At 42.3% G+C, this 17,616-nt stretch overlaps 2 protein-coding genes across 20 annotated transcripts in view; one reads left to right on the plus strand and one right to left on the minus strand.

Annotated features, from left to right (window-relative positions):
• The window catches only part of Angptl1 (angiopoietin-like 1), a 67,898-nt gene that overhangs the window by 46,386 nt on the left and 3,896 nt on the right, over positions 1-17,616 (plus strand). The window contains exons 1-3 of one of the 2 annotated variants that reach the window (NM_001402356.1): positions 3,049-3,350; positions 8,590-9,434; positions 17,356-17,549. In NM_001402356.1, coding sequence (NP_001389285.1) covers positions 8,615-9,434; positions 17,356-17,549 — 1,014 coding nt within the window. In that variant the 5' untranslated portion in view covers positions 3,049-3,350; positions 8,590-8,614. Of the gene's footprint in view, positions 1-3,048; positions 3,351-8,589; positions 9,435-17,355; positions 17,550-17,616 lie in introns of those variants that run through there. The other variant, XM_063272599.1, reaches the window with a different exon arrangement.
• The window catches only part of Ralgps2 (Ral GEF with PH domain and SH3 binding motif 2), a 179,957-nt gene that overhangs the window by 35,464 nt on the left and 126,877 nt on the right, over positions 1-17,616 (minus strand). The window contains exon 1 of one of the 18 annotated variants that reach the window (XM_063272342.1): positions 125-494. The exons of the other annotated variants lie outside the window; for them this stretch is intronic. Coding sequence (XP_063128412.1) covers positions 125-248 — 124 coding nt within the window. The 5' untranslated portion in view covers positions 249-494. Of the gene's footprint in view, positions 1-124; positions 495-17,616 lie in introns of those variants that run through there. 18 annotated transcript variants of the gene reach the window in all.

A 17,616-nucleotide genomic window follows, 5' to 3' on the forward strand; every position in this document is an offset into this window, starting at 1 on the left:
CAGGAGCCCTAAGACGGGAATGCTGAGTGATAGGCAAGCCGACTCCCAAAGCACACGTCAGCCACAAACCCTGGCTGCTCGTCACAGGGCACTGGGGTTTACCAGCACATGGGCAAGCATTCACCTTTGCTCTGCCACCAGCTCCCAGTGGCTTTCGAGGCACAGGACCAGCCCGATGGACAGTAGCTGCACATTCTTATGCTAGGGCACAGCCGGTGCACTCTACAGCTTCTGAGAGGCTGCATCATGACATCGTGAGTCTTCTGATGTTACTTTCTCAGTTATGCTAAACCTTAGTCAGCCATCCGTGGTTCCCTCTCACTCCTAACTGTATAAAACAGTGCAGTGTCTCAGCGCCTAGAGTTCACTGTTCTGACTTGCACTTGGATCATGATGTGCACTTTTACATACCAATACACAAAAGGATGAAAACAATGTTGAAATAAAGTATAATCAAGATACATTCTTAGGTATATTTACCATTAAATTCAGATGTCTTAGCATTAGCAAACAAAGTCCCTACATCACAGTACTGAGAACTATCTTTAGTCAATGTCACAATTCACGACTCCTCATTGGAACACTGTAAGCATCCGCTGGCCTTCACCTACCACCTAACCACTGCAGCAGCTTCTCTTTTGGCCTTGCCATCGCTGCAGTGGTCGGTCGGACCGGGTCTTTGCACGCTAGGCAAACACTCACCACTGAGCTAAGTCTCCACCCTCTTTGCAGCAGTGTAATTACCTCACTCTCCTTGACTGTTCCTAGTTTCAGCTTTCCGATCTCCTCGTCCTCTGAAGCTCCTTTTAATGTTCTCCGTAGCCTGTCATCCACCTCGCTCTATAGCACGTTCTCTAGATTTCCTTAGTTCTGCTTTTCAGGATTTTGCACAGAACTGATCTCCATGAAACAAGTCAAATCAAGTATTATGTGTTTCTAAATTCTGTCACTCCAATTTTTTAAAAATGTTGGTTAATAGTAGAAATTGTTCGAGTTAGAAAGCTAAGTAATTCCCAAACTACAAGGTTCAGAGGAACCATCTCCCATCTCACTCAATCTGAGATGTAGTAGTCAACGAAACCCCACTCGGCAACTGTGAACACAAACCAGGGGTTAGAAGCTACCATCTTATCTGTCCCCATGAAAATCTGAAAAGGGTCCTGGGAAACTGATCACTTGCTTTCTCTAAAAGAACAAAACAAAACAAAACACAAAAATAGACGGCAACAGTACAGCCTCATAGTCCCCCATGGCCACAGTGAGGCGCTGCTGACACAGTGACCAGCAGTAGTCATCAGCATTTTTCTGTTAGGTTCTAGTTTACTTATTTATTATTTATAGTTTGCAGCCCATTATAGATATTTAAATATGCCAGAGGAGTTCTAAGAAGTGCTTCTATGAAGGCGGTTAACGACCTTGCCAAGTGAGTAAGATGTGAATGTGCTAGTCTGCAGTCCTACAGGACAACGGGACTAGCTGGAGCAGTAAGGAGGCAAAGCACACAGCATGTGTCGTAGGAGGAGCCCCAGGGGCTCATTCAGAAGCATCGTTCAGCAACTACCTAAGTCAGGAAGACTGACTGACTTACCACGATGCTCTAGGGTAAGGGTTAAAAACTCCAACACTACTTATCACTGAGCACTCAGCCCAGCTATTGGAGATGCTGAAATTTGGGTTTCCTTAGCTATTGAATTACTAAATATTTCTTGTTTCATGAAAAGTCATAGTTATTTAACCCGTACTCTTTTGCTCTTCGGAACTTATTTTCACAGCAGAAAATGCTGGGCCAGAAGAGGTGGTGACCCATCTGAAGTGCACAGTCAACGGGGAGTAAAGATCTTTGGATCTTTTTCCCCCCCCATTAATTCAGGGTTGTGTTTGTTTTTAAATGATAACAACCAACTAATGACATCATTTTGACAAGTGGCATTGTGCTGGCAAGCTTACTGTCAACTTAACACAAGCTAGAGGAGAAGCCTCAAATGAGAAAATGCCTCCATGAGATCCAGCTGCAGGCAAGCCCATAGGACATTTTCTTAATTAGTGACTGATGTGAGAGAGCCCAGTCACCCATGGGCTGGGTCCTGGGTGCTATGAAAGCAGGCTGAGCAAGCCAGTAAGCAGCATCCTCCATGGCCTCTGCCTCAGCTCCTGCCTCCAGGTTCCTGCCCGGACTTCCTTTGATGATGGACAGTGGTGTGGAAGCGTGAGCCACACAAACCCTTTCCTTCCAAAGTAGTCTTGGTCATGGTGCTTCTTCACAGCAACAGTGAGGAACAGGCGTAACTTTATAGGCAAGTATTACTTATCTCAGAGCTTAAGATCAGAAAAAATATTAATTACATAATACAGAATTTGGGATTTTTTCACTAGATTTACCAGTTTCACTTGTTTTAGGTGATTACATATAAAGACAAGTTGTGTACACACACACACAACTTTGTGTGTGTGTGTGTGTGTGTGTGTGTGCTTCTTGAGTCAGGAGTCAGCGTCTCATTTACTAGTTCTGGCTGGACTGGAGCTCACTGTGTATTCTAGGCTGGCCTCAAATTCATAGGGATTTGACTGCCTCTGCTTTCTGAGTGCTGGGATTAAAGGCCAAGTTATAAAAGCAACTTTCTCTTAAGAAACATTACACAATTCCTTATAATTTTAAGTGTTCCGGGAGGCTGTCAGACCAGCACTGTTTGGTGGCTGCTTCCGGGGAAAGTCCATCTCCTTATAGCCTGCAGCTACTTCTAAAGTGGAATTCTCTTTTTCCCCCTCTAAGGCAAAGGCTCTGTGGCAGGCAGACTAAAATGTTTATTTTATAATTGCCTGCTGAACTACGATAGTCTGTTTCCAGATGGTGCCCTTCCTTCAACCTGCACACAATCTCTCCTTGTTCAGAGCTATTCAACCTCCCGCTGATCCAGCTCCCCCAACCCCACTTAGGGCCACAGAGAGGAAATCCTAAGGAGGAGGGTCCCACCCCCTCCTGGCTCCAGCACTCTTCTAATGACGTAATATGTGGGCTGAACTAGAGTCTTCTGAGAACGAGAGGGAATCACTCTGGACTGTGTGGACAGTCTGTCGGCTGCAGCGGGTCACTGCCTTTCCCCACGCAGCAGACAGCACAGGCACAATGCCTTCTCGGCTGCATTAGAGAAAGTCCACAGTCACAAATTACATAGGTGGCCCAACAATTCAGTCAATCGGTGCTGCAAAGAGACGTTCCTTACTGCCTGGATTCACCGGTCAGAACAAAAATGCAGTTACCACTGAAGTCAGAGACGAACAAACTTCCACACTGATCTCAGAGAGCTCGGCAAGGACGCAAGCTCACGGACACGCTTTTTTCAACACCAAAGGTATTTTAATATTTCCCTTAGATTTATTCAAAATTCTATGTCAAATGCATCATTGTTCTTCGTACTAGAAAGTATGAGAGTTCCCAGGGAACTTTAGAAGATGTTGATTTGTATCTGAAGGTTTTGTTTTGCATCCTTCTGTAAAAATAGCCATGAAGTGATTCATGATGGTTACCGTGTTATTTGAGGTTCAAGCTAGTATGTGACTATAAATTGAGACATTCATGCTGGGTTCTAAAAACAAATGCTTTAGTGACATTAAAGTTTTACAAGTAACTCATTAAAAACTACCTAAGGCTCATACGGTGTGAGGATGTAGGATAAAGAACAACTGTGAGCTCGGTGAGTTTCTCTTCTGAATGATGGTGTGTGTGGAAAGACGTACACATCTACTGCGATTTTCAAAGTATGGCAACAAAACAAAGCTAAGAGCTGCTCAGCTGAACGCTTGCAACAAAATCTCAGTTACAACCCAACAAAACTCTTCTGAGACTCTAAGTTAATCTGTGGTATCCCATGTTAGGGTTAATCATTTTAAAGAGTTTCCTACAGCAGAAATTTTATTTTGGCAACAGATTAAAACTGGCAATTACCTGGAAAAATAATACTGACACAAACAATATTAAGATCTCCTTCAAGGTCAGGATTGAGAAGTATCAGGGTCACCAGGATTAACCATATGAATTCAGAAAATGTCAGTATTGAAGAAAAACTGGCAAGGCCAAAAGCCTGTTTTAAAATAACTGCCCCTTAGAGGAAGGAGCAAGCCCTCAACACTCTACAGGGCCGGCTCTGCTGATATGAGGATTATGAAATTACTACTCACCAACAGGAAGCTTTAACACAACACAGCAAGCCTGTTACGATGGGAGGATTCCCTGACTTCTACTCTTTAGTGATAGGAGTTTTCAATACAACAAATAATAGTAATGTTCAAAACTTTGGTTTTTTTAACTTTGGTTAACATTAAAACTCTCAACTATGAGCCCTGTTAAAAACATTTTACAGCAGAGTCTGATAAAATTCCTAGTGATACTCCATTTGAAATACCGTCATCTCTGTTGCTGCTGCCATGAGAGAAGCAGTCTCTCATTCATCCTCAGATCTTCCCGTGCCTTACACAGGCATCTAATAGAGTGTGTGTGTGTGTGTGTGTGTGCGCGCGCGCGCGCGCGTGTGTGCGTGTGCATGCGTGCATGTTTGTGTGTGCGTGAGTGTAAATCACAAATGATTTGTCCATTTTGGGGACATTTCCCAGGCTATTCTCAGGTCAGTTCCTTACACACAGAGACAATCAGGAAGGTCTTCCCTCTGGCCAGTCAGTGCTTCTCAGCTAACTTCCCTGCCTCTGGCTATCTCAGCGTTTACTCTCCTTACAGCCGGCCACACAGGGGAGAGAAATACTAAGAATAGGAACATAACTACACGCACTTTTTCCTTTTCTACAGGCACCAGGCAAAGGCGCAGTCCAAACTTCAGTGTACTGAAACTAATTTTTAACATTCTCTTGAGAACTAGGAAAAAACTTTAACATAAATAGAAAGGTTTTATGAGGTAACACAGATTTATGGGATCTTTCACTTTTAAAACTGAACATATGTGGGGAATATTAAATAAGAGATTATTTTTAGACAATGTGACAGTAAATAAATTGTAAAACTCAGTTCTTCGCTTGAGGTAGATGTAGTCTACCACTTACAGATGTCTCCTAACTGCAGGTTACGAGACAACGAGATCATCGCCGATGTAACGAAGAAGCACAGAATAAACACTGCAACCATAAGGAGCCCTTAATGTCACCTTAAATCTAACGATCGATTTTACCAACCAGAGTGACTCGAGTCAGAACAGACCAAAACCCCAAATAGTCCTCACGGTTTTAATGTAAAAGTTTCCTTGTCTTGGAAGCTTATTTCATTCTAGAAAGTATTTAGATAATTTTGAGTCAAGTCTTCAGTACTGACATTTTCTGAGTCCATATTGTTAATCCTGGTGACCCTAACACTTCCTTTCTGTCCTTTTATTAAAACGATACAAGGAGAGTTAGGAAAAATAATAAGTACTTGCCCAGAGGATAATGGCTTTAATTTTATTTTACTGTTCTGTTTATTTTAATAAAACTACAGGTAAATTCCTTGTAAATATGACTCCAAACACGCCATCAGTCTTAGTACAGGTAACCCTTGGAGAGTAAAAGATGTTCTGTGATAAACAATGTTTCGTCAGGTTTGCATTTCCTAGAATCAGAAGGCACAGCACAGGACAGAAGCTAACGTTCTCACGTGTGTGCCTTTGCCACCAGTCAGCAAAGAAAGCTCTGAGTAAATGATGGCATTTCTCCAAGTAACTCCCCAGCTCTTCCCATTCTTCACTGTTTTCACTACTTCTCTTCTTGAACACTCCACCAACCTGGAAACACCAGCCAAGGGGCCTGGCTTTCTGCACAGGTCGACAGTAGTCTGCACAGCTGCTGAAAGCCCATGTTTTACTAAGAAAAGTACATGTGCGTGTGCATGTGGGATGCTGTAAGGCAGATTACATAAACGCCACCTGATCGAGCACACATGGGCAGCAACAAGGGGTGTAGAACAGGCTAGACTATGTAAGAACGGCCTGCACATGCTTTTGCATAACAAGTGAACAGGCCAGGGAAAGCTACAAGCAGCCCATGCCAGGGTGCCTTCTGTTATGAGTGTTTCTGGTCCTCTGGGATGTTTCCTTTGAAAGTGATGCTGCCTCTTTCTTCAGCCTGCTACAGAGAATGCACCCCCAACAGAAAGTAGTCTAGAAAGCAGAGCCATATGATGAAAGTTAATTAAAAACATGAACCCAGCCAGAAGATGACCTGGGTTCAAATTCTGTCTCTACCTTTTAACAGCTGTGTGGTTACTGATCAGACACTTTAGGGCATCACTTCCTGGTTAGATGAGTGTAGAATCACCTGCCTCACCTAGCTGTGGTGAGGATGATGCAGTATGTTCACGTAAAGGACTGAGGACAATGACGCCTCAGAGCACTCAGCAGGCACTCAGTAGTGCTAGTCTGTGCTGTCAGAACCACACAAACACAACTTGGGGTCGACCTCTTGGATCAAGAAACAAAGGCTGAGGTAAAAAGGGCACTCAGAGAAGCTCCTTGGGTACACACCCTTGCTAGCCTTACAAACAGCAGACAGCATGAGCTGCTCTGGGGAAGCTTGCCCGTGAACCTGAGTAGGCCCAGGAACACTGCCCATGTCTACTTCCCCAGTCTACTGCACTATTCACCTGGGAGTGGACTAGAGAGAAAGAAGGAAATCTAGGTTCTTGAAAAGAGTTCCAGTGCCGGACTCTAAAGAATAGGGACTTCTCACCTGCCCCAGCCCACAGGGCACAGTCCAAGCACACATTCTGGCGTAACTGTTGCTGCTACAGCTACTAACTGGGGCCAGGAAACCAAAGTTGTAGACCTGTTTCTAATATTAGTGTGGCTTTGGCCCTTAGTGCACACATGGGTACAAAAAGGCCCTTTATATCCAATTTGGTAATGCTTGTTGAAAATTACGGTTTTGTCTTTTTTCACTAAAATACAACCCACTAGATTTTCTTAACAGAATACACCAGCTGAGTCAGTCACCTATAACTTAGAGCATAAACATGACTGCAGTTTAGGATACACAATTACCCACAATGACTGTGAACATCCGTCATTCTTAAACTTGTCTCTAGTCTCAAAAGCAGATGATATAAAAACTGTTCCACTTTCTATTGCTCTAAAATGTCTGGCTTGGTAGGTTAAAAAAAAAAATCACAGTATTTATTACAGACGACCAACTTAACTGATCTTACAGTATTCTAATTTAAAACCCTGAGTAGTAAGATCACGTGGAGACTGCAGTAAAAACCCAACAAAACTCTAATATCTGATATACATCACGAGCTATTCTCATAGCCCTGAGACAGTGAGCTTCCTAGTGGGGTCTTAAAGCGCCCATAAGTCTTGCACTGTGCCTTTTACAGCACAGGCACGCGTGCAAATCTCCTGAGAGCCTGGGAACAGAGACTATGTAAGATGGCAGGTGGCAGCTATAAGAGTGTCAAGAGAAGGGTCTAATCTTCAAACAAATGTCAAGATACAAACCTAACAGTGAACTTACAACTTCATGCTAAATCTAATTTACTAATACAAACCTTTTTAGAAAAGTTTCCCCTTAAATGCTATAGTGGTCTCAATGAGAAATGTCCTCTATAGGTGTGTATTTAAACAGGTGGCCCCAGTTGGTGGCACTGTTGGTGGCCTTGCTGGAGGAAGAATCACTGGTGCTGGGCTGGAGATTTCAGAGCTCCATTTCATGTCTAGTTCCGTGTCTTTGCTGGTCTGACGTCTCAATTCCTGTCACTGCTGCCAGACCTCTCCACCAGAACAGATTCTTACCCCTCTAAAAGTGTAAACCAAGACATACTCTTTCTCCTTAAGTGGCTTCTGGCTATATGTTACCATAACTAACAGGTGGTTTTTTTTATATTACTGCTCTAAAAATTATTAGCTTTATATTCACTGGGTTTTATTGTATTTTTGTTGAAGTATATCATGTATCTTGACCACGTTCATGCTCTATTTTCTACTCTAGTCTTTTCCCCAAATAATCTATTTTCATAATTCCCTGTTTTCATGTCATGTGTCATGTATGTCTACAGAAAACCTAGTTTCCATGTATAAGAGAGAAAATACAAGACATTTGCTTTTTTGGGTCTGGTCTATTTCCTTAGTAAGATGACTTTGATTCTGTTTTTCTGCAAGATTCTGTTGTTTCTGGCTGAGGCACTGTATATATACAGAATATATAAAATGTATATATTACATATATACGTACGACATTTTTTTCATTCTTCTCTTGATGGACACCTAGGCTATTACTTGGCCGTGGTCAACAGTGCTGCAGTAAACACGTGTAAGCACGTGTCTCTGAAGTGTGCCGACTCAGGGCCTTTTAGATAGATAGAGGAGAACAGTTCAGCCGCACGATGGTTCTACTTCCTGTTTGAGCCACACGGACCCCCGTAGTGACTGTTCTAGTTTATAGTCCCGCTGCCTGTGTATAGAATGTGTCTCCACACTCATCCTGGCCAGCATCTGCCATATTTTTTAGTAATAGCTATTCTAATAGGGATGAGATAGAAACTCAATGTAATTTTGGTTTGTATGTAAACTCGTATTAATTCTTTTTGTTTTCCCTTCACTTACTGCTTCACATCAAAAGACGCTGTGGTAGAATTCACTTCAAAATGAAGACTTTTGTCTGGATCCTAAGTGTGGTACTCTTCCTACTGGGCATTGGTCACTGCAAAGGAGGACAATTCAAAATAAAAAAAACAACCCAAAGGAGATATCCCCGTGCTACAGATGGTAAAGAGGAAACAAAGAAATGTTCATATACATTCTTGGTACCCGAACAGAAAATAACAGGGCCAATCTGTGTCAACACCAAAGGTCAGGATGCGGGCACTATTAAAGACATGATCACCAGGATGGACCTTGAGAACCTGAAGGATGTGCTCTCTAGGCAGAAACGAGAGATAGATGTCCTGCAGCTGGTGGTGGATGTGGATGGGAACATTGTGAATGAGGTGAAGCTGCTGAGAAAGGAGAGCCGGAACATGAACTCCAGAGTCACTCAACTCTATATGCAGCTACTACATGAGATCATCCGTAAGAGAGATAACTCACTCGAACTTTCCCAGCTGGAAAACAAAATCCTCAATGTCACCACAGAAATGCTCAAGATGGCAACACGATACCGGGAGCTAGAGGTGAAATATGCTTCCTTGACTGATCTTGTCAATAACCAGTCTGTGATGATCACTGTACTGGAAGAGCAGTGCTTGAGGCTATTTTCCCGACAAGACCCCCACGTGTCTCCCCCTCTTGTCCAGGTGGTACCACGACACATTCCTAACAGCCACCAGGACACCCCTGGTCTGCTGGCAGGCAATGAGATACAGAGGGATCCAGGTTATCCCAGAGACTTAATGCCACCACCTGATCTGGCAACAGCTCCCACAAAAAGCCCTTTCAAGATTCCAGCAGTGACTTTCATCAATGAAGGTGAGTTACCGTTTCCTGGTCAATGGAAGAACGAAGCTGCCATGCTGTACAATCCATGCGACAATACTCTTAGAACGTCCTAGTTCTTATGTGCTGATGTCACGCTCAACCAAAACATCACTTTCTAAAGTAATATTAGGATTTGATATAAAAGATCTCTTTTCTCCCTGCTGTAAATTTCTAGGTGCTTATAGTTCCCCCGACCCCCCACCCTCACCCCGTGGCAGAAAGGACTCTGCCACCCGAGTTCTTACCATAGAGGCTGCTGTCAATGAGAATGACCACTGACAGACTACCTGAAGGAACTCACTCTACCTCCCGCTCTGCTGCCAGCTCCACTTCCTCCCCGCCCTTCAGAACCCTTTCCGATTCCTCTTGCCTTCTTGCTGTCTTTTCAAAAAGACATTTTAACATTTGTCCCCCTTGTCCTCAAGCCTGCAATGGTATGTCCTTATCTCCACTCAGAGTATGCTTCCTACACTGCTCCAAGTCTAATCAGGTCCTCCTCCTTTCCAACTTCAAAACACCTTACGAAGCCTACCTTTGACTCTATTTTCTAAGGCTAAATGATCCTGAGTGTCCTCCCTTCCTCTCCCTGTTTTGCTCTGGGCCTTGCCTCTGGGTGACCAACCAGTGAACGAGTCCTATGCTTCACTTACTACTGTCACATGTGTACCCATTGTCTCACCAGTCACTCTCTTGAGCCCTTCACAGCATTGCTTCCTTACAGTGGGGGAGGGGTGGGGGACTCAGCAGCCCAGAAGGAGACCGTAAAAGCAGCACTAGGAAACTAGTGCATGAGGCTGTGTGCATCAGTGGCAGCCCCCCGCCTGGCTTCCATACAGTCACACTCCAGTCTTCTTATCGCCACTGTGAACAAGTTGTCTTCCAGACTCTGTATTTTAGAGCTCCCCACATCTCAGGATGTCAAGGGCTACCTGCCCCTCCTGGTGTAAGAGACTCTTTACTGTGCCACTGGTTCCTCTACTGAAATGAGTGATCTAGGCTCACCTAAGACTTCCAAGAATCAGACAGACAGTACTCTTTCCCCAAATCCCAGGCTACCTCTTTCTTTTCTTTTTTATCTGTTTTCTATATCACACTATACTGGAGTTACTGACATCTGTTTGCTTGCATTCCTGCTGAACCAAGTTTGGCATAGTGTGCTCATTATATTTGAATAAGTAAGCAAGCCCTAAAACAATCATTTTCTTACCAACGTTTTCCTTACAGAAACAATTATCATGACATAAAGGACACAGGCGTGGGTAGTGCATTCCTTTAACTACAGTAAGGGCTGGGAGGGCAGTTCAGAGTTCCTAACACTGAGGTCATTTGGGCTACCAAGACAAACTGTTTCAAAACAAACATGTATTTGTTTAAACAAAAATCCAGAAATACCAACCATCTTTTTAAAAATGCTCAACAGCCTAAGAAGCAGAAATAAAAAGTTAACATTTTAGACATTTCTTTTTTCCTCTTATAAACACGGTAATCAGTATATTTTCCGAAGATTATATTCTTAAGACAAATTTCTTTCAGACAGACTTACCTGTCTCATAAACAGAGTCACCTGAATTCTACTCAAGTCCCCACTTTTACCATTCAGAGCCCAAACAGTAATTCAGATCCAGATAGCCCACAAGAGTAGCTGGAAGGGAGCAAGTTTCACACTCCATGCTGCGCCTGTGCCCTCTCTTACCTTATCTACAATGGGAATGGCAGTGTTAGTACTGAGTGTTCACAGCCATGCCTGACACCAAATACTGGTTCCTACTGAGAACGTGCAACTGGTTGCTAACTGCTTCCAACAGTTACTCCCTTGCAATGCACTCTATACACTGGCAAGGAGCCGCTTTTGTAAAGTATGCATAGACAGACTTCTGCTCATCAACTTTCTCCAAAAAAAGGAAAGTATAGTTGTCTTTTGCTACTGTGTGCGTTCTTCGTTCTTCCACCCCTTGAACTCCTAATACTAGATAAGAGAGAAAAAGGAACAGAGAGGAAGGAAAGGGATCCCTGACTAAAGCCGGGGATGGGACAGGGGTGATGGCATCATTAGACAACTTCCTGTTGATTAGGGGCCTCGAGTTCCTTGGGGGCAAGTTTGATCTAATATCAGGATATCTAATTTCCTCTTCTTGTTTCTTCTTTGTGCATGAGTACTTAACAAACTGAGACCACCAACAACAACTAACTAACTAGGCGCCCCATCTCTCAGGGCCCTAGCATTTATATACGCTCCCAGAACTCCAAATGTTGCACAATGGCAGAAACTGTCTGCAGCTGGCAAAGCCGTGATTCTGCTAGAGCAGCCTCACATCCCCACACCTGGGTTTAAAATGAAAACATTCTCATAATAGTTCTGTGTTTTTTTAAAAAACAAAATTCCAGAATTCTCACTACAAGAAAGACTCATTTTCCTTTCATGTGCCGCCTTCATAAACACTTGTTCCAACAAAGAAATCCACTCCCTTCTAATAATTCTGGGACTTCCATCCATTCAAACGGTAAGGATGAAATCAAACGAATGAATCCATGATGCAAAGGGCTTCCTCCTTATGCCCTTGCTGACCTCCCAGGCCTAGAGTAGGTGTTTATATCCACGAATACCTCTACTGTCTGTAACACACACATTTACTGAATTATCTCACCTTTACAAATACCCGCGGCCCATCTAAGTGAAATGCATTCTAAAACATAAGTCTTTCCAGCAGAAGGATCCTGCATTTCATCTGTTGGTGCTGAAACATTAGATGATTTGATAACGCAAAGCCTCTTAACATGGTCAATCTAAAGACCTTCATGAAAACAAGTGTTAAGAGCAGCAAGAGTATCATAAAATTAGGTAAGTTAGCAACCTAAGTCCTTCAACTCTCACTCTGACAGAGCCAGCTACTGTACTCACACAGGCTCTGACGAGAGGGCTCGCTACTATGCATACACATGCTCTGACACAGGTGGCTACTGTCCTCATACATGCTCTAGCACCAAGTGGCTCACTGCAGTGTTATACACGTAGGTAGTCATTCTAGAGTCTCTATGTGCATGACAGAGACACATGATTCATACTACCTAGAGAAGGTATTAAGCGGGACTGAAAAGCTGGCTCAAAAACTCCATCTATATGAGGAATAGGAAGAGTTAAATTCACCACACAAAAACTAGTTTTCTGCTTTAGAGAAGAATTAAAATGTGTATCATAGGAGATGAATGAATCCTATTTCAAGATTACTGCATTCAAGAAAAGGGTTCTGCACTCAAGATAAAGTCTGAGTGTAAAGAGTCTATACTCTTTGAAGCAAGAAATTTCTGAACCAGAGGTAAATTTGTCTGATAATATGCAAAGCAGCAAGCTAAATTTAAATTTTCAAAAATAAAGCTGATAAGTTTGTACTAATAGCTGTAAGAATTTTTGTTAAATGTGATCCAGAGAAAAAAGTTTCTATTAAAAAAAAAACCTATTTCTAATTCTAGAGCAAAAATTTTAAAAGGAAAGAAAGCAACAATAAGAAAATGTTTCTGGGGGTTGGGGATTTAGCTCAGTGGTAGTGAGTTTGCCTAGTAAGCGCAAGGCCCTGGTTTCGGTTCTCAGCTCCAAAAACAAAAAAAGAAAAAAGAAAAAAGAAAAAAGAATAGAAAAGAAAAAAAAGAGGGGTTGGGAATATTTAGCTCAGTGGTAGAGCACTTGCCTAGCAAGCGCAAGGCCCATGACTGAGGCTATAAACATCATCCTGTCATTTATACTGCAGACACAGGAACGTACAACAGCTGTGTAAGACTAAACACACTTCAGCATGCAGCCCACATGTGGCCTAAACAAGGCCCCTCAACTCCCAATGGTCCAACTCTGATTCACTAAGCTTAGATAGGAAGACAGCAAACTCCTGTTCTATCTCAGCTCTTAATTCATTCTTACCATGTGTTCTGCTTGAAACCTCATTAGAATGCTTAGCCATGCTGTGTTAGAACTAACCTTTTCTTATCACTTCTCTCACCTCCCACTTAATCTCAAGGTTCTTTATCAATCTCTGGATGTGGAAAATAGTCTAGCCTGCATTAGATTCAAAAAAGGTAACTCTTTTTTTTTTTTTTTTTTTGGTTCTTTTTTTCGGAGCTGGGGACCGAACCCAGGGCCTTGCGCTTCCTAGGTAAGCGCTCTACCACTGAGCTAAATCCTCAGCCCCAAAAGGTAACTCTTTTAAATTAAAAAAAATTCTTTCATTTGTGCTTGGCCAAAGGTCAACACCATGTGCCCTTTTTTTTTGAGATAGGAAGGTTTTCCATTAAATTTGAAGTTCACTGATTTGAGTAAATTGGTTGGGATTTCCTCTCTCTGACTCCCAACCCAGTGCTGAAAACTTATATTGTCCAGCTTTTACGTGAATGCTGGCATCCAGAATCAGTCCTTGTAACTGTACAGAGGGAAAGTCAGTCTGAGTCTTCTCGCCACTCTCCAGAAAAGGCTCTTAATTGACAATATACAACCAAAAACATTCTGAAAATGACCACCATCAGAAATAATTTAGTATCTGAGAGTCCCCAAGTGAACTCAAACCATTCATGGCCAACAAAGAAAAAGTTCTGCCTGTGAATTCTGCTTACCTGTCAGGCATCACAGGACATGCAGAGAAACCTGAGGGTGGGGCTAGGGGCCACTTCACTTTCCTCTCCACTGCTCCTTCACATGTGACATTACAGCTGTCATCCTACCTGCAACGTAAGGATTCTTCTCTGCCTGACTATGACACAGCTCTGTAACGTGAAATTATTCTTATGTGATTAAGGGAAAGAAAAGGGGTGACATGAGTAACCGTGTTTTTTCCCCCCCACAATAATGATTTGTGCTGCATGTAACACAGCCGAGTGTAAAGTATGTTACTGGCTAAACTCAGCCATTACCTCTCATGTATGAACCTTCACACCGTGACTGTTCAGTAATGTCTTACTTCTCTGTGACAGAAATGACTATATTGTAACCTTCAACTAGCCGTCCTAAACGGTTCAATGAGCATGTATGGATCACATAAAGTCCTGAAGGTATTTAGTACATTGCTTCTGCATGTGAAGATGAGGGGCTGAGGGTCCCTGTGATGGCGGCTCTGTTAAGTACTGTGTGGAAAGCTTTGAGCAGAGATAAGCACAGTGCACACACCACAGTCCCAGCACTCGGGGTGCTGAGGCACGGAGTTCTGGAGATCACAGTCTGTCTCAAAAGTAAAGGGAATCTCTGAATACTCTGACTGAGAACTCTGGAAAACAAAACACGTAGAGCGAAAGGACTTCCAGCGTTGGGGACTGAGGCGGGTGACTGTGACTTCAAAGCTTGTATTATACTACCAGTACCAGGCCAGCCTGGGCTACAGGGTGAGAGCCCATCTCAAAATGAAAAACAACTTTAACTAGGGAATACAAAAAACAAGAATTTTAAAAAATATTTATTTTGTAGCACTTACTCTGGAGGTCTTCACAATAGACACAAATACAAGGAAATCTCAGAAGAGAGAAAATGAGCCAATGAAACTGAGAGTACAAAAACACAATTATCTAACGTTACCTCTTTAAAAAAAGATTTACTTATTTTATGTATGTGAGTACACTGTAGCTGTCTTCAGACACACCACAAGAGGGCCTCGGATCCCATTACAGATGGTTGTGAGCCACCATGTGGTTGCTGGGGTTTGAATTCAGGACCTCTGGAAGAGCAGTTCGTGCTGAGCTCTCTCTCCAGCCCCTGTGATGTTATTTTTAAAAGATGCCATTTTCCAGGTTATGCTTTTACTAGTAATCTATAGTACAGATAGACACTGATAATTTTAAAATTTTGAAAAAGCTATAGGGGGTTGGGGATTTAGCTCAGTGGTAGAGCTCTTGCCTAACAAGCGCAAGGCCGTGGTTTTGGTCCCCAGCTCCGAAAAAAAGAAAAAAAAGAAAAAAGAAAAAAAGAAAAAAGGAAAAAAAGAAAAGAGAAAAAAAGAAAAAGCTATATATGAAAATATAAAAAAATGGAGTAGAGAATCTGACTCACTCCGTTTTTATATATAGCTTTCCATTCCCTTGGATTTAAAATTAAAAGACTTATTCATTTACTTAGCAAATTTGCCTGATGCCCAGTTACAACACGGAGACATGAAGTCAGAGGAACACACAGTGCGTCCATCCTCAAGGGGCAATCCCGGAGGAAGAGCTCACATTCCCTAAGCATCTCCTCCAATGACAGACACAACATTTACATAATGAAATTAATTTATCTTAGCAAGATCCAATGGGAACCACACTATGTTATTAGCACAACGTATGGAACACTTCTTAAAACTTCAGCCATCCTATTGAAATTATAGAACAGAAGAAATTCTTTTAAGAACACTGACTAAACTATTTTCAGATACTTAAAAATTACACATAATTTTAAAATATTCAGTAAAAAATCTTTGATGAATGACTTTAAAAATCTCTTGTTCAAATAGATCTATATTTAGCATAAATTTTTTCTGAGTCATAATTTTAGTATGCTTTTATAATAAAAATCTTGAAACCTTGGTGTAGTATGAAACGTAAGGATGTTCCGTAGAACGAGACGGTATTTTCTCTAGATCCCACAGTATACAAATCAGATCCTATAAATGATTTAACATCATGTTTTTGTCATTTTTAAGAAGTTGAAACATCTTAGCTGGCTAAAAATAGAATGTCCAGGAAGTAAGATCCTACTACCAAACTTGACACCTGAGATCGATCCCCAGGACCTACCTGATGGGGAGAACCTGCTCCTGCAGGCTGTCTTTGACGTTCTTGCACAGAATAATAAATTTAACAATACAGCCCAGCGAATACTATGAAATAAAAGGGCAGACAGTACACAGCGATTCAGAATTTACCTGGGAGCAGAAGTGAGCATGGAGGAGACCTTAACTAGCTATTACCTATGCAACAGCATAAGCTGTCATGGGTCACTGGGCAGCTCTGATGAGAGAATCACCCTCAGCCATAACTCATTCAGTCTCTTGGGAAGACATTGAGACCAACATTCCTACATGCTTTCTAGTATTAAGACAGGGTCTCCACTGCAGCCAGGCTGTCTGGAGCTCACTATATGCCCCACGCTGACCTTACACTTGCAGTAATCATCTGGCCTTAGCCTCTGAGTTCTGAGATTAAAAGTGGGGGGCGTAACACCTGGCTTGACATGTATTCTTTATAGATATGAGAGAAAGTTAAGATTATTTAAATTTAGAGGATTCTACTTTCTTTATTTCAGAACTTCTTAGCAATTAGTGAGTGCACAGACGAATACTACGGAGCTCCTAAAAGGGAACACAGGCTTAACACGGTCAGAAGTTACTAGGCTGCGCTCCACTTCCATCAACACAGGAACTTTGTTCCCTCGAAATAAAAAAGTCAGACACTATAAACCTGGCACCAGGAAAATACCTATGTAAATACCAGCAAGTCAATCCCACGGCATTTTGCAAAAATGTAGAAAAAAGTAAAACTGGTAAGAATAGTCATTCAGCTCAGTACCTACTATAGTAAAGATCAGAACAAACTTCAGCTTAGAAAACTGAAGCACGAGGGACTAAGCCACTGCTAGAATAAAGACCAGGGCTTGAGAAAACATTTGTTAAAAACAGAACTGACATGACACACGGTGTTTCAGAAGTGCACGTTTGCAGTGTACAGAGCAGAGGAGAGTGGGAGATGAGACAAGCTAATACTTTGAGTCCTGGGCCTGATGCCGCCCTTCCCTTCCCTTCAGCTTCACTATCATTTTAATTAGTTTCCTCAGCTTTGATAGAGCATTATGCACACAGCAGATAAGTGAAGTTATCTGTAAAGAAGCAAATGAAGGTAAGAAGCCTGATTTCACAACTATTTAATACTTATCTCTTACATTTCTCACATATCAATATCTAAATTACAGGACCATTCAAAGACTGTCAGCAAGCAAAAGAAGCCGGGCACTCAGCCAGTGGGATTTACATGATTAAACCCGAAAACAGCCACGGTCCGGTGCAGTTATGGTGTGAGAACAGTCTGGACCCTGGGGGTTGGACTGTTATTCAGAAAAGAACAGATGGCTCTGTCAATTTCTTCAGAAACTGGGAAAACTATAAGGTAAATGAGCAAGTTCAGACCTGGGGAAGGTAGACCGGAGAGGTCTCACAATACCGACCACCCCAGG

The sequence above is a fragment of the Rattus norvegicus genome, chromosome 13, assembly GCF_036323735.1.
Source record: "Rattus norvegicus strain BN/NHsdMcwi chromosome 13, GRCr8, whole genome shotgun sequence".
Taxonomy (NCBI): Eukaryota; Metazoa; Chordata; class Mammalia; order Rodentia; family Muridae; genus Rattus; species Rattus norvegicus.